The 24,965-nt window shown below is 40.4% G+C and overlaps 1 protein-coding gene across 5 annotated transcripts in view; it reads right to left on the reverse strand.

The window, feature by feature from the left end:
- LOC145998919 (1-acyl-sn-glycerol-3-phosphate acyltransferase alpha-like) overlaps positions 1–20,049 on the reverse strand; it is an 80,552-nt gene extending 60,503 nt beyond the window's left edge. The window contains exon 1 of one of the 5 annotated variants that reach the window (XM_083135688.1): positions 19,827–20,049. Coding sequence is in view for 1 of the 5 variants with exons in the window: in XM_083135687.1 (XP_082991813.1) it covers positions 8,602–8,613 (12 nt within the window). In the remaining 4 variants the exon portion in view is untranslated. Of the gene's footprint in view, positions 1–8,601; positions 8,776–8,837; positions 8,856–8,909; positions 9,055–19,826 lie in introns of those variants that run through there. The other 4 variants (XM_083135689.1, XM_083135690.1, XM_083135691.1 and 1 more) reach the window with 4 other exon arrangements.
- Between the last annotated feature and the right edge of the window lie 4,916 nt (positions 20,050–24,965).

Raw genomic sequence — 24,965 nt, forward strand, 5'->3', positions numbered from 1 at the left:
AAAAAACTGCATAGCTCTATGTCAATTAGTTCTTGAGATATTAATTATTTTGTATTTAGGATCCACTTTGGGCTTTCCCCCCCTCTTCCCCCTCTGCCAAAAATTTGTATTAGTGTATATTGTCTCTATGACCTTACTTGGGTTATTCCGCCAAATTATATGCTTCAAGTCTCCTATACTTTGGTGGAGCCTGTTCAGGTTCTATCCCCCGCGATGTGGGTTCCTCTGCCGATCCAGCAAAGGTGAGGAATCTGCTCTGTGCCCTGCCTTATATAGTTTTACAGAGCCAATCAGAAAACACCACATCAGCACATTATGTCATAAGCATTTAATCAATTAATATTGCAGAACATGATGCAATAGAACTGGACCGGGAAGTAAATATGTATGGATGTGGGTAGGTGGGGGTGGGTAGGTGTAGGTAGGTGTGTGTGGGGGTAGGTGGGGGTAGGGGTGGGTGTGTAGGGGTGGGGGTGGGGGTGCATCTTGACTTAGTTTTAAGTGCTGTGTTCAAAATAAAAATATAGTGGCTGGTAGCTGTATCCAAGCCCTATTATAATTTTTGTTTCTCTATTCTGTCACTAATTTTGATCCTAGGATAATTATATTTATGGGGGTGACTCTGCATGGCTGGAGTATTTTCTCCTGTGCGTACCTCCCGTTTCTCTGTTAGGTGTACATGCAATCAGTACAGCAGCGCCGTGTCCCCGGGACTCTCCGGAACTAATCCATCAAGGCAATTGCTGAAGGCAAATAAAACTTCCTCAAGTATTGATCGTACCACAATGCTCCCTACACACCCACACCTCGGGAATCCGAGGTACTAATGTATTGATCCAATGCTCACAGCGGCCTTCAGAGGCACTGACCTAGCACAAACATGCATGTCCCAGAAGGCACTGACCTAATGCCATGTGTATTGATTTTAACAACTTGGACAGATATAAGCCTGACTCTAAATATGAATAGATTACAAAAAAATGCAAAATATCCCAGTTTCAATTCGATCCATTTATCTGAATCGAAGAAACCAACAATTCACATATCCCCATATCATTGTATGCTTGCCCTATTAGCACCTGTTGTGCTCAATTAATTTTCACTAATTGGCAATTTTCTTGAAGAGGCCTAATAGAACAAGATACGGCGGTATGAGAAATATGTGAATTAAAGATATTTTAGTAATATACGACGTCTTAAGAAAGGCATATTCGGCTCCAAAGTACTTTGTCTAATGCTTACTACCATTCCCTATTACTAACAGTAAGAGTTAAAAATGATGTAGTATTGAAAAAAGTTGACCTGTTCCCAAGTGTTCACCGAGTTCAGACATTTGCTCATAGATGGCCCCTGTTGTTGTTGCTTATATATTTTTGGAATATCTCTAAAACAAGCAAATTTTGTTTACTGTTTTCTACTACTGGCAATACTGAGATGTACTACACACCAGATGAATTCAAGGTACAGAGACCCATGTTTGTAATTAACACTTCAAAAAGAAAACAAGTTGTGGTGAGTGACAGAACAAATATTAAAATTATCTGTGAATTTCATGAGGCTTTACCTGATGACACCATATAGGGGAAAAATCATATGTTTATGATGTAAGAAATGAGAGAGTCACAGAGCAATTCTAGAGGAGCTCTGCATATTGCATTGTTTTAATATTGGATTGAGGCTGGGGTCCAATTAAACTTAAATTGGAAGTAAATATGTGTGTGTATGTGTGTGTATGTGTGTGTGTCTTGGCCTAGTTTTAGGTGTGGCCAATTTTTGACAAGTTTATGGACAACAATCTCACAGAAGTGCCTTTTTGTAAGTATAGGCACATCAATCTAAGAGGCTCTTCCTTTCTCATGGAATCCATGAGGGCATTTTTACAAAATTCTTAGATTAGAGGGGGTTCCACACTTGAGCAAAAAGCTCATATAAGCATGTTGAGCTAGGTTTAAGTGTAGACAATTCTGCTTGGGGGGAGCTCTTCCTTTCTCGGGTTTATAATAGCACAAGTACCACTACTGTTATGTCTTAGTACCTCAAGAACATCTTTGAAAACGTACTGTTCCTACTACTTTGGTTAAACAAACTTGCAAGAATATACCTCTTCCAAGTGTAAATTTCTCCGCTGCATATTATTAAATACAGGGTGTCCCACGAACGGCGCAACTGGGAATTAAGAGTGGCGTTACTTTGTAACCGAAACCTGTACATACATAAGTCATACACCAAATGTTAGCCCTGTCCAAGTAGATATTTTTAAACATAGAAACAACAAACGGGGTGCAGTGTTGTTCATGCAGTGTTGCCAAATGTAAGTGAAAGTGTACATTTATTTTTCCACAAAGCATGGAAAATAGCATGTCAAACATTCGTACGGAAATTTGGACGTCAATTTTCACCTTGGGTAGGTGGACTATTTCGCCATCTATAGTTCAGAGAAGAAAACCGATCGTTTTCGCGTATAGCCAATCCTGAAATGCCTCGTAAAGGCGTACCGGTCCAAATGGGTGTTTTAAAAAAAAATATTAGGTACAGTGGCAACACTGTTGATGTTTGAAGGCAACAAAAGGTGTGTTTAGTGATGGTCTATGACATGGAAATACTGGAAACAGGAAAAAATAAAATGAAAATTATGGTGAAAAAAGTGTTACTTACCTACTCCTGGCAACCATGCAATGCGATAAGAGCGCCCACCGAACGAGAACAAAAGAATCAGTTAGTTGTGTACTCAGAACTGTTTGAGCCGTGCATTTCGCATTGTTCGTAGGGGAAGATTAGAATTGTTCTGTGAAATGAAGTACTCTTTGGAAGAGAGGAACATTATTTTTGTTCAAAATCGTACGCTAGTGTAAAAAGTGTGTTTCGCGAGAAATATCCGAATAACAGTGTTCCAGAAAATTCGACGATATATCGACTTGTTTCCAGATTTCGTGAAACAGGATCAGTTAATGACAAACCCTACCACAGACAACCACCAGTTTTGACACAAGGTGTGCTGCAGGATGTGGAGCAGAGAATATCACAATCTCCCAGGAAATCTGTTCGTAAACTTGCTGCACAGTCAGGTGTACAAAAAACAACAACTCACAATTGCACCTACGTGCATATAAGGTACAGGCTGTGCAAGAACTGAAGGAAGCAGACAAAGGTGCACGTGTAAGATAGAGTGCCACACACGTAAATTTGCCGTTGCGTAGAAACGTATTTTCGTTTCGTCTCCCTCTCTCTTAGCATCACGTGTTCTACCCTGCTCGAAAACCTTCGCTATTGTTGCCATATTGTCATTCCATTCCTGGACACACTCGCGCAAACTTCATTGAAAACAATTGAACAGCGCTCCAGCTCGCGGTTCCCACCGGTCAGCAGGGACGGCAATGTGGCAATATAGCACGGCGTAGTCGTTGCTTCTTTTATGCAGTGCATGTTCATTGGCTAGCTAGTAACTAGTGTTGCCAACTGTAATAATGAAGCACTATTTCTGTCACGGAAGGGGAAAGCAGGTTAAGTGGCGGTGAGTTTTGTTGGATTGGAAGCACCATATTTTTATTTTATACTAAGTATTTGACCGGTTTGACGTTGTGTGCGTGTATTGCGTGTGTTTATGTAAAAGTGTGTGTTTGCTAATGAACGTTAAATTCCATAATGCCTCCAGTTCTGTCGAAGTTGAAATCAAAAACCTTGCATAGCCAAGCTCGGGAAATTCTAAGCAACGTGCACGAGTTCATGAAGGAGGAAGCCAGTCATGGTGTTAGCATCCCAATAAAGCATTTTGGAAGAGAGCAGCGAACAGCAGCGACAAATTGTTCATATTTCATAATTTTGGAATTATTCAAAATAAATAAATTATGTGGCTCCAACATCATTTCAACTCTGGCTCCGGCACGTGTTCTTGTAGAAATTGCATAGAGGAGGCTGTCATTTTTGCTGCTTAATGCGATACATATTGTTTTCTGTGTTAAAATTGCCATGCTTTGATGGGTGACCAAGTTCATAGCAGGGCCGGCGGAAGGGGAGGGCGAACCGTCCCATCGTCCAGAGCGGCAAAATTTGAAGAGAAGAAAAAAATAAGCCTATTGAAAACTGTGATCGAGCGAGATATTCTTTTGCGCTGAATAGTCTTGAAATAGCATAAGAAGTCTCATTATTTATTTTATATTTTGATGTTTTAGTTAGGAATATATTGATTTTCAATTTTCCGTTGCTGCGTAATGACCGGGGGGGGGGTCGAAATAGAGCGGCATCTGCCGCCACCTCCCAGGGAGGCAAAATGACTAGCGCCGGCCCTGGTTCATAACAAAAGAAAAAGCCGCGCAGCTTATCGTCTAGTGGCAGTATATGTACTTGTTATTGTTGTGGAAGCCGGCATCCTTTGTAAATGTACAACAAAGGCAACCGACTGTCGCCGATCTCAGAGAGGAAATAATAATACTGCTTCAGGAGGAGTGTTATGGTGCAATTGTAGCGGTTTAACACGTTGGCATGTTATTATCTGCCGTTGCAGTTCCATACCAGTGTATACGGGTTTTGGGAGTGAAAAGTTAGAACGCCACCAGTGCATTAATGCAATGAAAAATAATATATATATTTTTTTATTTTGTTTGAAATCACTCAAATAAGGAATCGTATGAAGAAGTCTTCTTTGCAGCATTTTTGGTAATTTTACTTATGTGTTAGTTCATATTTTGCGAATTTTTAGTCCATATGTATGTAGCTACATACATAGTCACTTGTTAGTACATATTAATCCTAGTCCTGGTATAATGCATGACGTTTAAAACTCAACGTTAGATAGACCTGAATTCTCTAATTTTATTGTTGTACGTAACAGCTGTGCATCGGCGCACCGCAGCGATTTTTCTATCTGCTCCATTAGCAACACTGCTTCTTTAGTTCTGTCGCGCATTGCACGGCAGAATTATCTGCGCTGGACTCTACTCCCAGTGGTTTAGAAATTTTATTAGAGACAATGGTATGAATATTTTGGATAAGGTTTTTTTCACGGATGAAGCATGGTTCCACTTAAATGGATATGTCAACAGTCAAAATTCTCGACACTGGTCAAGTAACAATCCCCATTTGTTACATGAACAATCACTTCATCCACAAAAGATCGGTGTGTGGTGCGGTGCGCGATTTCGCGGAGAAAAATAATCGGTCCATTCTTTTTCAACACAACAGTTGACGGAATAGTTTATCGTGACCTTATCACACAGTTTATTTCTCTGTTGGAACGTGATGAACGTGATTGTTGGTTTCAACAAGACTCCGCAACATGTCACACGTCTAATGAAACTTTAGACATGTTGGCAGAGTTTTTTGGCGATCACATTATAAGCAAAAACTTATGGCCCAGTCGCTCCCCGGATCTAACGTCTCCAGATTTATTTCTGTGGGGTTATTTGAAACAAACAGTTTACATTAATAACCCAAGAACACTTGATGATCTAAAAATAAACATTTGCACAGCCATTAACAATATAAACCAATCAACCTTGCATAAAGTTGCTTCTAACATGATAAAACGTGTTGATGAATGCCTCAGGGAAAATGGTTGTCATTTTCAACATCTTTTGTAAAGCTACACTGCCTGTTACGCGCATTGCATGGTTGCCAGGAGTAGGTAAGTAACACTTTTTTCACCATAATTTTCATTTTCTTTTTTTCCTGTTTCCAGTATTTCCATGTCATAGATCATCACTAAACACACCTTTTGTTGCCTTCAAACATCAACAGTGTTGCCACTGTACCTAATATTTTTTTTTAAAACACCCATTTGGACCGGTACGCCTTTACGAGGCATTTCAGGATTGGCTATACGCGAAAACGATCGGTTTTCTTCTCTGAACTATAGATGGCGAAATAGTCCACCTACCCAAGGTGGAAATTGACGTCCAAATTTCCGTACGAATGTTTGACATGCTATTTTCCATGCTTTGTGGAAAAATAAATGTACACTTTCACTTACATTTGGCAACACTGCATGAACAACACTGCACCCAGTTTGTTGTTTCTATGTTTAAAAATATCTACTTGGACAGGGCTAACATTTGGTGTATGACTTATGTATGTACAGGTTTCGGTTACAAAGTAACGCCACTCTTAATTCCCAGTTGCGCCGTTCGTGGGACACCCTGTATAATTTTCGTCAGTAATTTTATTATAATTTAAATATGATAATCTTCTGACGTATCCCTGAAGATTTTGTATCGATTCACTTTGATATTTCAAATTTAAGGAACGGATGGGGCCTCGCATTCTAATCTTGCCCAGGGCCTAGCGATATGTTGCTACGCCACTGCTGAAAACTATCCCCCAGCGTAAATTTAAAACTTCCGAACGACGGACAATCGTGAGAAATGACAATGGCGATTTCTGAAATTCGGAGATAAAAGTGTTGCAGTATTGGACAAAATATATTTTCCCCGCAAAAGTTCCGATGTTTGGTGGTGTCAAAGGTATTTGTGTTTTTTTCGCGCTTAAAGAATACTAATTGTTGAAGCTCATTGTTTTACAAATGCGTATCGTTCTTATCTTGTGAAGTGTGTGGCACATGTGTTGAGACTGCTGACAGGAAAAACAAATTTTCAAGGAAAGTCGAAATCATCAATGTTTACGAGAAACAAACTCTTGAGTTTTTTGCAAAATTGTATGTACAATTAGTAATGAATGTGTTAAATGTACATGTATCATAAATCATTGCCCGCTCGTAGCGGGCTATGGATAAATTGTGTTCGCATTTTTACGTTCCCCATTGTTGCCCGTCAGAGAAGTTCCACTGTAATAAGAATATGCCTTTATAGTAATCAGTGAATACACACACACTATATATATATATATATATATATATATATATATATATATATATATATTTCTATTTAAGTTACACTATATAATCAAGATATTAATTACGGCAAAATGAGAAAATAAAGTTAATGCTTTGGTGTAATATTCTTTTCTTGTAATTTAGATTATTGGATGTAGATTCTCTTCCTCTGGAAGTTAATCGGCAAGATGATCGATGATCGATCATGGCTTGAGAAATGTACACAAAAATCATTGGCGTGTTCAGGATAAGATTGATAACCATACTTTTGGCCCAGTTTTCATTTTAAAATGTAGGCCGGACAGGGCCGAATTAAGGTGGGTGCTATTGATGCTGCAGCATTAGGCCCGTTCCTGAAATAGGCCCCGATGAAAACAGACGAGAATTTTCGAAAGCTGAACATTTTTCTCTTGCTATATTAACCTGAAAATTAATCTTAGAATGAAATTTGGAGCCCCAATTTCGGACACCTAGACACAGCGTTACTTATTATACAGTTACTATTATTCTTTGCGCTGTGACGTAACTATAAAGTCGTTGTGTTTATTGTTCACCGAAGATTTCAACCATCAGGCCCAATTTCGTCTTAATCCGGCCCTGAGGTCGGATACATCATACACGTAAAATTGGAAAAATGTATCTACTACATATCCCACGATGATGAAAACTTGAGCACGCCATGGCAAAGATATATTCATGCTTCCTGAACTAAAGTGGCGGAGGACGGGATACACTCACGCCTTCGAGTTCGAACCTGGGACTTTTGGTTTCGCACCGTTATGTTGACCACTCTGCCGCAGACAGTGTGATGAATTCAGGGAGGTGGTCCGGGGTGGTGGGAAATCACCTCCGGAAATTAAAAAAGTACCTTCTCCGAAAATTTCAATAAACTGCAAGAGCATTCGGACAGTAGCTGAGAAATTTGGCAACCATGCTCACTTTAGCTTTCTTTCATTCAACGTAGAACGTAATTTTTTTGGCCTTGTAGCAATAGTAACAGCTGATTCTATCCTCTCTATATTTAAGACTCAAAATAATTTATTAATAAATAAAAATTAACAAAGTCAAAATAATTGAATTTAATTACATATCAAAGGGGAAATTTTAAAATATTAGTACGATTTGATGGGATAACTCCCACAGAGGAAAATGGCTGGATCCAACACTGGCCACAGATGCCCACAGGATTCGAACCTAGGAGCAGGGAGGGGATTTAGATTATTTTAGCCTCCAGGCTATCTTTTGTTTTGAACCCTGCCGACATTATTATTATTATTATTATAAACAGTTTTGTTATCGTGGTACTTCACTTCCACTGATTGAATGTTCTGTATTAATAACACTTGTAAACTTTAAAATGTAGACACATCTGATGTAAGAAGCTATTTAAACGCTATAAACTCCTTCCTTCCATCTTTCATGAAATAAGTAAGTAAAAGGACTTGACATGTTTCTTTATTTTGCTATTACCACAATATTAAGAGATTTTAATAGTCTATTGTCTGTCACTTCTACCCCATCGGGGTCTCATTTTTGTGCAGATCCATGGACTTTTGGCCCCTAGGCCTAGGTTAGCCTAGTGACAAATTGCCCTGTATCATACCTGTTAATTGCGCCCTTTAAAAAAAAAACACTAAGAGGAGGAATGCAGTGGATATCTGAACAAGATCTTCAAAACGCGGCCGCCGAGATCAAAATCGGAACGAGAGTCGGAAACAACACTTAAATCACTTTTTCGAAAACCGTAACTGAAGCATAATCAAAATGCGAGTACTTACGTTGGCTTCCATCAAACTCTACGACAACCCAGCACCACGGAAACTATAGAACACAAAAACAGCACGTTTACTTCCGCTTGCGATCGACCACAAACTCACGGACGAACATAAAAAAAGGCAGATAAAGTGAGCACAACGTAAACTGATGGCCAGTTAAACATTCACTTCCCCTCGGTTTTTATAACACTCAGCTTTTTTCCCCCTCCCCTCCAATCAAGCTCTCCTCCGACACCCACCTGTTACAATGGCTTAAGATTACAGTGCGAAGGTCAGGCAGACAGACACAAATGTGTAGAAACCGTACTTACACGATCAGTGACTCGCGTGCGAGGGAAGAATACCTTCGAGATCCCGGCACAGAACGATTCGTTATGTCATTCTTCGCTTGCAGATTGAAGACGCGCTCGCTCGCTTGAGGCTGAAGCCACTACGTCAAGAGATAACGCAACACAAGGTCAAGGGTTGAATCATCAATATTCTTGCGAGCTGGAACGCTACGCGGATGTGTGGTAGGTAGGTGTGTCGTCATATGGTGTCATGTGCTCGTGAGAAATTATCTAATCTGCCATTCCCAATGTTGTTTTATGAACTCTGCTCTGTGGTAGATGCGTTCTGGAAAGAGCAGTGCAGTGTGTTCACTCCTTCAAAGCCCATGACGACGCACTCCGCCCTTCTTATGCAACTTCTATCGCAACAGACAAAAGTTTACGAAAAAAACAACTATTTTTAAGCAGCGAGTTATTCACGCATCCCAAACGTTAACAATGGCGCCAGCACCCCCTTAACAAACAAGAATAAACAAGCAAAGAAATGCGCTTTTACAACAAACGCAGGCGTACGCAGGAGCTGATGGGGCTACAGTCCCTCCCGAAATTTTGATAAAATAAAAGGAAATTAGTTACGAACGCGAAAGAAGACTAAAGATGCCCTTCCAGTATGCCAGATTTAAAATATATCACAATATGCGAGGTCGAAAAGTTTAAACTTTAAGGCTATTATTTCAAGTAGGAATTTCGATTTTTGTCCCCATTTTCTGAATTCGAAAGTGGTAAGAGAAAACAATGCCTTATTACTTAGTTGAACAGCTCGTCACAATAACGACCCAATAATCATCCATTATTTAAAACCTGCCATTTCGGATTTCTCACCATACACCCGCCCATGTATCCAGTGGCGACGTTAAATGGGGACCAGAGTGGGCCACGCCCCCTTTAAAAGCGACTGCCCTGTTTTATTCAGAGTTCCTGGCTAGAGGACCGTATTGTGGGGTTCGCCCAGGTCAATCCCGTTCGTGAACTTGTATGAGTAACTCTGCAGGAACAGGATATGCTAGTCAAATACTACAGCTTGCACGCAATGTAATTGCGAAAAAAAAACACTAAAAGGAGCTATCCTCTATCGACACACACACTAGGAGGACCAGGATGACGTCATGATGACGTGATAAGCATTGTTGCTAAAGGACATCCATGACCATCCATGACGGTGCAAAGTCATGCTATGGCTGAGTGAGTACACGGTGCACGCAGGGTGCGAAATCACTGCGTAATGGTGGAGGAGAAGGAGCAGACAGACAGCAGACACTATATATGCACACATACATACATGAATATAATGTCAATAAATATACGTCAATTATTACAAAAATCCATTATATTATAAAATATATAATTTATGGACTGTCCTTCATTCAAAATGTTAATTGCAAAATGAAGATTTTAAAATACTACCAAAGCTATGAACAGTGGTTTGCGTGACTAGGGGCAAAAGTTGAGAGACATGAAGAAAATTATAGTTTCTTACATAAAATTCACATCCAAATGCTATGCAGTGGCGCAATCACAGGGAGGGAGAAGGGGGACATTGCCCCCCCCCACCTTGGACGGAAATGAGTTCTAGGGGGGCAAACATTGATGGCTCAGTGTGCCTGCAGGGGGCAATTACCTCCCACTTCAAATTTTATGCAAATAAAAATACTTTTCGTAACATTTTCTTGCTCGCTTTGCTCGCAATGCCTACTTTTCTCGGTCTTATCAAGTTCAGAACTGTAGCTAGGGGGCAGGGACAGTCGGCCCTGGGTGCCGAACCATCTAAATGGAAATAAGTTGTAAAATTGATTGATTGATTTACGCACAGAAATGCTAATCGGGACTTGACCTACAGTTTAAAGTGGAATCCGAACCACTGTGCCATGTGCCTCCACCGGGTATCGAACCCGGGACTCCTCGATCACAAGGCAACGAAGTTACCACTACACCATCGGGGAGGCACAAAAGTTGTAAAAGGGAGAATGCATTGGCGTCCCGTGAAATTATTTGCGCCCCTTTAAATCAATATTGATTTCAGCCTGCAAAAAAATTTGATCCAAAAATTTTCTTGCTCGGTTCGCTCGCAATATACAGTCATGGACATAAGTATTCATACAAAGGCATTGTCTGAATGAAACATGTTATTATACAAAGAAGACCGTAAAGGCAAGTCAAGTCTGTAGCACATATGCTCCACTGGAATGGCAAGAATAGAAACGCAATGCAATTGTGTGCAAACAATTGAAATTGTCATGAGAAATGTGGGTAATCCTTAGATAAACTGCTTTCTGGATGGTCATAAGTATTCATACGCCAGGTTATAACCCCCAAAAAAGTTCGTGAAACAACCATTTCCATCATTCAGTGCCAAATGAGTGTTTACTGCAATTGCACCTGTGTAAAGAAGTGGTTGGTTTGGTGTTGGCGTGCTGCAGAAAGTCAAATGGGCCGCAAACGGAAGGAAACCACGATCGAAGAGAGGAGAATTATGATATCATTATACCACAACAAGAAATCATATTCTGAAATCGCAGACATAGTTGGGAGAAGTCGTGCGATTGTGCAAAGTGTCATCAAACGATATAATGACACAAAAGTGCTGATAAATACTGAAAGGGTTGGGCATCCTCAGAAACTTACTTCGAGAGAGAAACAAGGACTGTTGAGAATGATCAAGAAAAACTCAAAATTAACATCATCAGCAGTGTCGGCACATGCTCACGAACACCTGGGAAAACAAGTGTCCTCAAGAAGTATTAGAAGGCTTTTCAACCGAGCAGGGTACAGAGCTAGGGTACCTAGAAGGAAGCCATACATCAGAAAGAAGAACAAGAAGGCCAGATTAACATTTGCAAAGGGGTATGTGAGTAAAAGTTTGGACTTCTGTGTATGCTACGCCCTCCCTTGCCCGGGAAAACAAATGCAACCACTACCTAGATAGAGGCGGCAAAATCTCCCTCGGACAAGCGAAATAGCGTTACGGTCCAGGTTAAGTTCGTGTGTAGGAACCGGTGACCGACAGTGCATAGTGATAAGCCATATCGAATAAACACAAAGACATATGTACTTTCAGATTACCACCTCTTTACCTGTAGCCGGGAAGCGGCTAGCTGCCTACCTGAAAATCACGGGTAGCGACATGCATACGAAAATGATATAGCCCAAAATTAACATGAAAATAAAAAGTATATTCTATTCATAACCAACAAAAATGGAATCATTACAGGTCCCCACACTTGCACTCTCACATTCTCTCTCAGATTCAATCCTCATGGGGTCATCGACACAAGAAATTATACATGACATGTACAGGTTTTATGGCGACAAGCCCTAATTATTGCATTCTCAATTAATTTTATCTTACTTTTTGTCTAATCAGGTCATTTGTGATTTTGCTCCAGTGCTACTTAAATCCTAGCCAGCCCTTACTTAAGTTCACCTTTTGTTTTTAAAAAGAAACTAGTCGGCGCGGTGACAATACATTACTTGACCAGTATAAACAAAGGCGTCTCAACGGCAATTACATTCACGTGGGCGGACGTTTTCCTTTTACAAGACCTCACGTGGTTCCATACATAACAAATAACCTCCGTTGAGCGACGCAAACATATACTCTCTAGCAGGCGGGACTTAAACACTTCGCCGCGACGAGCAATTCACATTACCAGGCAAATACTTTTACTAAATGATCACACATGCGGCCTGACATAGCTAGCATTGACACATAAAAATGAACAAACCTCAAGTAGATTATGCAATTAAGCGGGCGGCGCTTTACTCTAATAGTACGCACTTTAAACAAATACAAAGGAGCACAAACAACAATGAATTTAATATCATAAAAAAATATCACAAGGAATAAGAAAAATTGACCTGAGACGAATAGATTACAAATGACAAGCGCGACGGGAGTTTGATATAAAATTTCGAGTTGAGTGGGCGTTTTCAAAATGTCGACGAATTTCAAGGGCGTTCTCTAAATCAATCGGGCCGTCACGTGCTGACCATCACACAGATGAATACATTACCAACTCTCAGCTTCCGAGGTGCATCCTGGCGTCGTTATGGGCGATTGAAAAACACATATTATTCACACGGAAGGTTTCCTTGGTCGCGACGATGGAGATGCGAAACGTGTTCAAACACCTAGTTCCCCGGCTGCTCTTCCTCTCGGGATCGGTGGATCTCCGTGGTATGGCGCGGTTCGGACGTCGCATCTGAGCGGTCGTTGTAGGCGTCGTCGGCGTCGTCGGGGCGTCAACATCTCTCTCTACGTCTCTCTGTCGCGGCTGGTAGGCGTCGTCGGGGCGTCAACATCTCTCTCTACGTCTCTCTGTCGCGGCTGGTAGGCGTCGTCGGCGTCGTCGGGGCGTCAACGTGGCGGATGGTAGGCGTCGTCGGGGCGTCAACGTGGCGGATGGTAGACATCATCGGCGTATCAATAGGGCGGCGTTCGACGTTCTCTCTCTCTCCATGGCGGCGGATAGGCATCATCGGCGTAGTTTCTTCTGACGTCGGGCGAATCGACGTAACGCCCTCATCTCCTTTCTCCCTCTAGCCCGCCATTGTTTCCGGTGTTCCTTGTTTCTCAAAAATTATAAATGGCGTAAGGTAATCACGGAAACACGGTTTCGCTTCAACTTCCCCCAGCGGTCGAGGTAGGCGCACTCGTGTAGACTTACTGCCTATCACACACACTGGTGTTCGCACAACACAACAAAGTCCACTGTACACGAAGGCAGCGCGAAGGTGCTCTCGTTCCAAGAATCGCGGCAAAACTGTATATGGAGAGTTAGCACGGAGCTGCTCTCACTACAAGGATCGCGGTAAGACTGTGTATCGAAAAACCATGTCCTTCGTTTTATTTAGATTTTGAAAAGAGACGCTAGGCGCACGTTGGAGCGACGCTTCAGGAGAGGTTATTCCACCACGCTCTATTGTCTCCAAACTAGGACGGACCGTGTCCGAAGTTTACTCAGACGGATTAAGCTTCAGCCTCGCTGTCGCCATAGCTCAACTGCAATCGCTGTCCACAAACTGATCAATTAGAACCGATTTGATCTGGCGTCCGTAATTGTCGCTTGATCGTGACGAAACTCCACACATCTGTCCTTGCACACATGCCGCTGCGCTGGTATAAGTTTCACATGAATCTGACCGTTGGAAACCGAGATATTTAAATGTTTGTCATTACGGTCGAATTTCCTAAGCTTTAGGCGCATAGCGTGACCCTTCAGGTGCTCACCCTTAACACAAGCGAATGTCTCGTTCCTCCCGTCGGCTTGGCAAAAATCAAATATGTAATCTTACAAATTAAAACACTTAACACTTTGAATCAACACGTCTTTTTACCGCTACATACATGAATAATAAGGATAATAATAATGACGGTAAATCTGACTGTCACATCTGGGATAAAGTGTTGTTTACGGACGAGAGTATATTTAATATTATCCATAGTGATGGTAGAATTTTGGTGTGGAGAAAGCCCAATACTGAGCTTGAGCCTCGAAATCTCTTGGCCACAGTTAAACATGGAGGTGGTGGCGTTATGATCTGGGGCTGTATGTCAGCCTCAGGTGTTGGAGAACTCGTCTTTATTGAGGGAACTATGGATAGATTTGTCTATTTGGATATTCTGAAGAACAATTTGCAGCAGAGTATCGATCATTTGGGTCTTGGGAATGATTTTTACTTCCAGCAGAACAACGACCCTAAACATACAGCTGAGATTGTCCGCCTTTGGTTGTTATATAATACTCCCCACACACTCAAAACTCCACCTCAGTCCCTCAACCTTAACCCCATTGAACATCTTTGGAGCCATTTGGAAACCAGACTCCGAAAACATGACATAACAAGCAAGAATAGACTGAAAGAGGTAATTTTGCATGAGCGGCACAATATTACATCTGAAATAACCACGCCTCTTGTTCATTCTATGCAAAAGAGACTGACAGCTATTCTCCATAACAGAGGAATGCATACTAAATTATGACGACATGGTATTTGTTTCTTTCTTTTCTTCAAAGTTAACTTTTATGTTGGTGTATGAATACTTTTGTCCAGCCAAAGAAGCGGGTATTGAGAATGTTTTGTATTTTATTTTTCTACAATCAGCATCTGATATTTATTTTTGTTGTCAATATATCGTTTGGTGCATACATGGTAAAGCATTAACAGTTTTGACTTCCTTATTGTTTTCCTAGCTGCTGCAATTCGTCCTTTCTTCCTTTCAGTTCCACTGTATGAATACTTTTGTCCATCACTGTATGTATCTTTGTTCTCTGTAATGCATTGTAAATTTCTAGAGAGAAATTAGACTTGTCTTAATTGACTTTGTTTTAAATGCATGAACAATTATTTTCAGGAAACTTAACGTCTACATTTCAAAGACAATTTATGTAATTTTTGCTGTTGGTTTATTGTGAGATGGATGAATTGGATGTGTAATGTATTTAAATAATATATGTTGTATATAATATGTATTAAAGAAACTTTGAATACGTACACCATTTAGTGTCCACGTCACTCCATGTTGCATATTGTGAAACATAATATCGTGTTAATGTAAAAATGAATTATATTTGGAATGCATTTTCTATCTTGCGTACTTGTTTTCCATTATTAATGAGAAATTGAACGTGTTGAAAAAATAATTCAAATCGTTTCTTCGAACACAAATGCCTTAGCACCAACTTCTACCCCCCTTTTGCAAAATTTACGAGGGTATTTACTACTACTACTACTAATAATAATAATAATAATGTTGGTCCAGGGTTCGAATCCCGGCTTGAGCATATGAGTGTTCATTCATCAATTTCATCATATCACTTATCCCCATGTTCGCAAATTAGCCAAAAGTGGCGCAATAAGCAAAGTAAAATAAAGCAAATCAATAATAATAATGTTATTATATTATATTACTATTATTATTATTAAAAGTATTATTATTGGTACGTATATCCTGGTACTTGCCTCCCCTTCCCCAGACAAAAATTCGTGGTTGCACCTCTGGGGCTATGTGGTAAATTACAGCAAACAAAAGGAGACTTCTTACTCATTCTGGATTTTAAAACTTTCCCGGGTTCGAATCGGCCTGGACGTGTTCTTTGTTGGTTGATTGATTTGCTTTATTTTACTTCGCTTTTCTGCCTCTTTTGTCTAATCGTGAAGATGAGGATGAGTGATAATATGATGAAATTGATGAAGGGACACTCACAAAGAACACCCATCCTCATGCAGGGATTCGAACCTGGGCCCCTGTCAGGGAAACTGATCTTTCGGAACTTTCTTTGCCGTAAAGTGGCGTTCGAATTAGGACGTCAACTATACCTTTCCAGCGAACTCTTCCGACTGGCGGGACCTTGAATCAGCTGTGAGGCTGTGTTAATTACGCCGAGCGAGTCGTCGAAACACTGCCTGACTCATGCGCTCATACGTTCAGTTTGGTAGTCCAACATATTTTTCTCCTCTTTGTCAATTGCGTGATACAAAAAAGACTGTTCAAATTTGATAGTTTTAGTTTAATCAATAAAGAAGGCTTTGTTATTTACATGCTTTAAAAGAAAATTTTCATTCGGACTGAGAAGTAATTTTTCTTTACGCGTAACATTTAGCCCAGCACACGTTCTGCCGTATAAACAAATAAAAGCAAAGCATTCGTTCGAAAGTAGACACGCACACGACGACGCACATACACTTATTTACTTAGTTTTGTAAGCAAGTATATTTTTATCAACACCTATACAGACTATAGGCAAAGGTAAAGTTCCCCGTGGATATAGCACCGTGCCATGAAGGCACATTTAGGGGATGTTGGGGTAGAGCCCCACACATTCCCGATCTCGGCCATTTTGGGGGTGGTGTGATGAGCACCACGCTCCGGCCGCCTTTACCCCCCAGGATCTAGTCAATGTGTAAATGGAGGCTACCTTGAGAGGGTAAACAGTGTGCGAATGCTTGCAAATCATCGGTCAAATAATGATTATTATTAGGAGGACAAAGTTATGTCAGATAGTTATTCTCTATCCGCTGTAAGAACGAACTCTATGTAAACAAACACGAGTGGCTCTGAGAAATCCTATTGGTTGTTCGAATGGCAACTGTGCATGAATCTTCCGCGCAGGAATATAGTGCATTATGATTAAGCCATTCTACTCAACGTAGCTGTTGTATTCATTCGAACGTCAGTTCGGTATCTTTGAGATAGCTCGAGATGAAACCGACCGGACACGTATGGTTTCGAGCCATTACCTGTTTTTCTGAGAAGCGCTGTTGTAGCTTTTACTTGCAGTGTTTAGACATCCAACACGAACTGCAACGACGTTGCACTCCCAAGGTCTCCATATTGTATATAAAATAAAAATAGCACAACACAACCTAACAGCAACCTCACGTTATGAAATCTCTAAAGAAACTAAATTGGCAACATCACATTTACTCCACGTGGGCTTGAGAATAGTACTGTCAGTTCCTAAAACGAACGCTATTGGTTAGCCCAGTAAACGAAGGATATTTGTCGGAACTAATTACGGGAAAGCTGAATTTTGGTGTATTGTTAGACCATCATAAGAGATGTATTTTCCGAAAAGTTCCCACCCCTCCCCCCTACGCCCCCTTGAACATTCAATATGCAGGGTTTTAGGAAAACGTCCATATCTCTGAAACTAGTGGACATATCGGGACTTTTTTAAATTTCAGTGCCACCATTACTCTCTATAAATTTGGTCCTCTTCATGTTTTAAATATTCCCAATGGTTTTTTAGTAATCTGGGCTACATTATTTTTGCCTCGAGTGCGTCTCGACTTGGCTGTCTGTAAAGGTAAAAAGGTAAAGTGTTCCCCTGTGCTTAGCACCACGCCGTATACAACTTATTCACAAACCCATGCCCGCACCTGGAACCGACGGAGGCGCGATCGTGTGTGTCTATAATCCAAGGTGTTCGGCCACCGTGGAGACTTTATTCCGCTTACAGTACACGAGTATAGCTTTGGCTGGTCAAGCGTGGTGCTCTTAGCACCATCATTAAGCCGCTACATGCTTAGTCTCACTATGTATACATTTTAAGTACACGTTAGGTTCGATGGTCTTACTATTTCTACACTTTCCTTCATCACCTATATATACCAAGCTTTCCATGTGTAAAAAAAAAAAGCGCTTCAGACAGTGTCTACTTACGAGCGCTGTCACTTCCACAACCTAATTTTCACGACATACGTACATGATTCCTCAAGTTAATACTTTCAGAGTTCTTCTAAACTCTAAAATTAGTTTCAGACTTCATACTTACTCCCACAACCATTCCCGTTATTCTAAACGTATTCCACACACTCCGATTATATTTGTAAAAATTATCACGCAATCGTAACAGTGACCAAAATTACCAATATCGAAATAGCAAACAACACTGCCATTTCTCGAATAGTCTTAAAACCTTGAACACATAAAATTTACTGCCCAGTTCAATGAAATGGGAAATAACCATTAAAACACACCTTCCATTGAAATCTACGGACTGTATTTATTCCTTTTAACGTCTGAAGAAAACCACGTACTAGGTATAATTCAAGAACAAGAAATGCAAATGCCTCGTCTATCAGCACATTACGTTGCAATAACTTGCTGTTTAATAATAGACCGGGTGTATAATTGCTTAAAACAGTACGCATAATACAAAGCTTTTATGAGTCATAAAATATTCCACATTGTCGAATCTTCAAGGTCAAAAAAAGGCACTCGAATGTTTATTTTTCTTCAAATACATAAAAATTCACAAGTTTCGTAGCCGGCACAGAACTTAATGCCACTTCGCTCGCACCGGATTCAGATATCAGGAACACATCATCTTTAAATTCCAAAGGAAAAATACTTGAAAATTACGGTACGATGTTACCTGCCAACGACGCAAATGACAATATAAAAAGTGGCTAAAGCTTCAAAAAATTAAAAGGATCTGTGATACAACAGTTCCCCATAGATTTTTCGTAAACATTTAGTGCTTATAACACGACAAAAAAAGGTATTGGTAGAAGGCGGAAACGATAGAATGTATTCTCACCATAATTATCATTAGAAAGACATTGAACTTCGTTACCTGACCTACTCATTATAGTATTTTTCCTCAGACTATTTATAGAGCTACTGATTCTAACTGCTTAACCTAACAACCGGCGGATAAAAGTGTCTCATGGACGTTTAAAATATACATAACCTCATACAAAAAGGAGTCATTAAACCTATTCTCAACATCACCAGCCGCTTCTTCCTCAACACCGATTAGCGAGAAATGCCCCAATAAAAGTAACATCAAAAAAGTTAGTAAAATGTGGGAGGGATACTCGTATAAATAATGTACGCAGATTAAAATATGTATTACAGTATACAACATGGATTTATCACATATTACAACATTTCATTTTATTACGCAGGCAGATTGGCCCTTGCACATTAATTTCTCGAAAGGAAGGCACAGTATAGGACTTACAAGACACAAAGACACACTTAGGTTTCATAGCATATATAAAACTGATATCTCGACAAGCTAAAAGCCTTGAAGAACAACACACCTTTAAATACAGAGGAAAAAGAAACAAACGAGTTGCCAATTACAAATATCATCGAATGCATACATGCTGATTCTCGGCAAGTAAAGCGGGATTTTGATAAATTACTTTCGTGATTTATTTTACAAAAATATACAACGTTCACTTCTATTAACCACATTGATCTAAATCTTGACGTAATACTCTGCATTTATAATTTTGCATTTGTTTAATTATAGTAGTGGGGTAAGAAAGTTAGTTATTTACTGTTTTTTTTATTTTTATGGTTAAAAAGTAGAATCTATTTCTCTTATTACTGTTAAACGTAGGCTAAAAACCAACATAAGAATTGCTCAATACTTTCTAGCTTACCTTGCTACTTGTAGCCGATCATAAAATTGAACTGATCCAGCGTGAAACTTGAATTAAACCAACACACAAAAAAAGTTGTTTACACACGAGCTATTAAATTCGGGTCACTCACTTCACGTGTCATACACAAGACTGAAACAGATAAATGCAGTCCCTTTCCCCATACAGCACTGCTACAACGTAGTGAGCTGACTAAACGCTCAAGCCAAAGAATATTTCTTGCACGTCGCGAACGAAGTTAGATCACGTGATTTTGTGAGCTTGAATTGGAGTTTGCTGAAGCGACCTCTACGGAAGATTAGCGAAGTGTTCCAAGCAAGGATGTAAAATTGACCCAAGCGTGGAAGAAAATGGCCAGAACGAATTTTTCGATTGCTCGTAAGAGGTTTGAGAACGAGTCAACTTCTTGCCAAGGAAAGCATTTTTAGGCACACGAAATGTTTTCATTGCAAGTTTGCCGGCCCCCGCGGCGGAGTGGTTAGTACATCGCATTACGACGCCAGGGATCCCGAGTTCGAATTCTGGCCTGGGCATGGATGTTTGTGATCAGTTTCATCATATTATCACTCATCCCCATCTTCGCAAATTAGCCAAAAGTGGCACAAAAGGCGAAGTAAAATAAAGCAAATTAACCAATCGATCAATTAATTGCAAGTTTTTCACCTTCCTGTTGTTAATGGAGCGGCAATGTAGATATGATATACATAACTTCTTCTTTTTTTAAAATTTAGCCGTGTAAGTGTTTACTTTAGACCTATATTGATTTGATTTGTTGCTTTAAGTCCATTTTATGCACAGAAAGGCTAATCGGGACTAGACCTACAGGTTAAACTTGGATCCGAACCACTGTGCCATGTGCCTCCACAGGATATCGAAACCGGGGCCCCTTGATTACAAGATGATGATGCTACCAGTACGCCATCGGGGAGGCCCCTTACATATTATATGAATGAATACAAAACAAAATTATGCATGGCCATGGCTTTTCGTCATGATACCCTTAAAAAAATTGCCAGATACATGAAAGTGTGGTAAAATGTGTCACTAGCTTAAAAAATCCATAAACCTGCTTAAATAAGAAATTTCTAGGTACCGTACTGTTCACAGTTAACCATAGATTCGAACCAAAGAACTTATTGATTGATTGATTGATTTGGTGTTTTAAGTCCACTTTATGCACAGTAAGGCTAATCGGGACTGGGCCTTCAGTTTAAAGTGGGATCCGCCGAACCACTATGTGCCTCCACCGGGTATCGAACCCGGGACCCCCAAAGAACTTATGTGATTGTAGATCAAAGCTTTGCCAAGATATTTGTACTTCTACAAACATTTCATGTTCATTTGACTGCCAGGGAGCTTTCAGACCAAAGCGACATATAGAATTAACATCGACACGAGCGACACGAGCTCCTTTAGTCTAAAGCTAAACATTCACTGCGTGAACAATGGCCGGAGCAACACGATGCACGGCATTGAGAAAACGGCGCAGTCCGAGCGACACGTGCAACTCGTGTCGCTTCGGTTCGAAAAGTTGGATTTATTTCTGAGAGTCTGTTACAACGAGACACGTGTTGCTTGCCGTTTGTTGCGTGTCGCTTCGGTCTGAAATCTCCCTAAGGTAGCTTACCTAACTATTTTAAGTTCTAAGAAACTGAAAACTGTAAATGTATGGCAAAACATCCTCCGCACACACGGTTTAGATTTATTTTTACGGTTTCGAAGTAGGGTGCACACAGGAGAGTCCAATCAGAAATAGTCTACGGGCCAATGGCGTAATCAACGAATGATTCTGCTCCCCTCCTCGGCAAGAACGGCCGTCGTTAGGCGTGCCACCGCACAATGCCTCGCTCTTCCGATATATTTATATATTATTATTGAATTAGTCCCGATTAGCCTATCTGTGCATAAAGTGGACTTTGAAGAAGAAAAAAATATTATTGAATCTTTTATTCACATTTATTTCCTGTGCGAAAGTGATAACATTAGAACAAAGAAAGAAAAGAAAGGAAATCTATATAAGCAATCGAGTTCCATTTGTAATCAGCTTATGTAGTATAGAAAAAGAAACCGAATTCTCAAATAGGGACCGTAAGTGTAAAAATAAAACTTGTGAAAATTTCCGCCGAAACACAAAATGTCTTGTTTGTGCCCCCAAACTTGTGTCGATTTCTTTGTGTTGAAGCTGAGGGACATCAAATTTGAGGATGTGCGACGTCCGCGCTCTCAGCGAAAGATAAAGAAGGAGGATAGACCATGGCAGGCAGAGGCGTGGCGTGCATGTAACCGGTGTTACCGGAGGTAACAGAAAAATGTAAAGAAATTAAAAAGTTTTTTCTCAATAAAATAACAACATTGTTAAATAAGTTAACCGACAGCGTTGCAGTTGAGTGTATATTGCAGAGGACATTTTTTCTGCAGCCGACAAAAGCGAAGAGACAGGCCGTTCCGCTCAAAGTTCCGCTACCCTCAAAAGGCAACAGGAGGAAAGGGCGCCAATGCAAGGGAACGGCGGGGAAAGACTTGAGGAGGCAAGTGTGTTAGGGGGTTATTCATATGTCTGTTTAGGGGCGCTGTTGCCGCTGCGGCCTACAGGATCAGCAAGTGTTGTCACATTGGATTTCCAGAAAAGAGCTAAATCCCGCCTAAAACGGGGATACTGTTTCTCTGAAGCAACAAGAGCTAGACTGCAAAGCCAAAGCTGGATTTAACTACATCTGAAACAGTTTACGTAATAGACGAAAAGATAAGTACTTGATGCGATTCGTGATTTGGACAAACCTTGCTCCAAAAAACTAAGTTGGCAACAGTAGAGCGTACATCTGGACTTCCCTTACATCGCTGGAGGAGGGGAATTCTGTCGTCTGCTCACCGCAGAAACGTCAAACTGAACCGAATGTGTGGTTCTTCTTCCCCTTTCCACATCTTTGCAAAGAAACAGAGATGGTTGACAAGGCTCGACTAATATTCACTGGATTTTCGCGGTAACTCTCTCATGAGTGGTTGTTCTTTCTAGAAGTGATTGTGGCTAAATTAATCACTGAGCGGATTAAAAAAAACAAAAAACGAAATGAACAAAAATCCAGATCAAAGGCATGTTTTTTTATGGGACTAGGGTGGAGATGATAACTTCTGATGACCGGTAACAGTTTTGAAAAATCACGCCACGCCATTGATGGCAGGGAAAGTGTCCTGGTCGGCTTATTTTATTTTGTGTGAAACAAATCTCTAGCTGAAATATAAATAACAATCTGGAGACACAATTACTTTTACTTCGTCAAAACCCCTCCCATAGAAGTAACGTTTGCAGATTTTGCCAAAAGTTTCAAGTCTTTTGGTTATCGTTTGAAACAGTATTGCGTGCGGCTTCCATCCATTTTATATGCAGTGCACGTAAGAATCTGCTAACAAGGCCGATAAGAGTCGCGAGTGCCGAAACGAGTTTCTCTTGATTAAAATTAATCAAGACGTATTTGATTGATTTGATTTTGAGTTTTAAGTCCACTTTATGCACAGAAGGCTAGTCGGGACTGGACCTACGGCTTAAAGTGGGTTCCAAACCACCATGTGCCGCCACCGGGTATCAAGATGTATTTGAGAATTGGAGCCGAGGTGGTCCACTTGGTATGACGTCTGAGGTCCGACTTCCACGTGGACGACCCTGGTTCAATTCCCGGGGTATCTAGGAACGGAATATTTTCGGCCTTGTCCCAAAGCAGCTCTTGGGTTCACTTAGCCTCATATAAATGAGCACTTGGGTTAATCCTGAAGGATAAAGACGGCCCGGCCCGGGCGTGATGTTCATCACATCACTTGCAGAAAATGACCGCGATCGAGAGTGTATGGGGCCCTACCTCACATCCCCCCATGTACACATGACACGGCACAACATACAGAGGGAACTTTGCCTTCACCTATTTGAGAACTAAATGTCTTTCTAAAACACGACACCTCACTCGTCATATTATGGAAAGAAAGTGATGTGGTGTCAAAATTCGACTTCGATGTGGCTACAAAAAAGGAGAGACAGATAAACTTTATAAGAAAGATAAGCTGGTTACTTTTCTCTTTATTGTATTTATGTGCTCCCTAGAGAAATTACCTATCCCATCCACCCCATCTGAAATATTCATGCTTTCTATATGTACTTAAATAGATATATTCAACATGATATAATGAAGATGAATGGTTAAATGAAACTCGTGCACTCCACAAATAAACATCCAGGATTAAAACCTGGAACCTTTTGTAGCATCAATTAACACCTTGTAGTGTGCACACACGCATACACACCCTCCAAAACTAAAGCATGAACAACAAATTCACAGCCTTTTGTAGCATCAATTAACACCTTGTAGTGTGCACACATGCATACACACCCTCCAAAACTAAAGCATGAACAACAAATTCACAGGCTGCGCATCATACGTTAATCATGCCCAGTCAACACACTAACGTTGCCACAACGTTGTATGAATGTTGTATTTATGATGAATGTTGTATGTAGGGGAACAACGTTGTGATAACGTTGCCACAACGTTGTATTTATGATGAATGTTGTATGTAGGGGAACAACGTTGTGATAACGTTGCCACAACGTTGTATTTATGATGAATGTTGTATGTAGGGGAACAACGTTGTGATAACATTGCATCAACGTTGCAAAAAAAAACATTTCACTGAATACGCTTTAGTTTGGATGATCACCACCATGAGCGCCACAAGCGTCAGATCGGAGTGTTTTGTTTAATCTGAATTTGTGTGTGCACTGACCACCAAACCTTATATTTCCTACAGAGTACACTAGATGGCAGTGCGACTCAAATGCAAAACAAACATAAGTTTTAGTAACACAAATAAGGATACTTTCGATTGAAATTAGTGAAAAAATGTGTTTTATTATCCTTCGAAAGATGTGTGAATATTGAAGTTGTAAGGAAGATCAGAAAATGAAATGTGTTGAATACAAGTGAAACTCCCATGATAAATATTTTTATTCCAGACTATATAATCAGGAGGTAAGTACTCACTCAACAGGTTGCTAGGTGCCGTGGATTGCCATGAGTTGATAGCTTCCTGGAGATGAGGCCTTGCTCGAAAAGGTTTATTATCCATGCAAAAAGAAACTGACTGATTACCATG

This window comes from Lepisma saccharinum, chromosome 14, assembly GCF_977018435.1.
Source record: "Lepisma saccharinum chromosome 14, izLepSacc3.1, whole genome shotgun sequence".
Lineage (NCBI taxonomy): Eukaryota > Metazoa > Arthropoda > Insecta > Zygentoma > Lepismatidae > Lepisma > Lepisma saccharinum.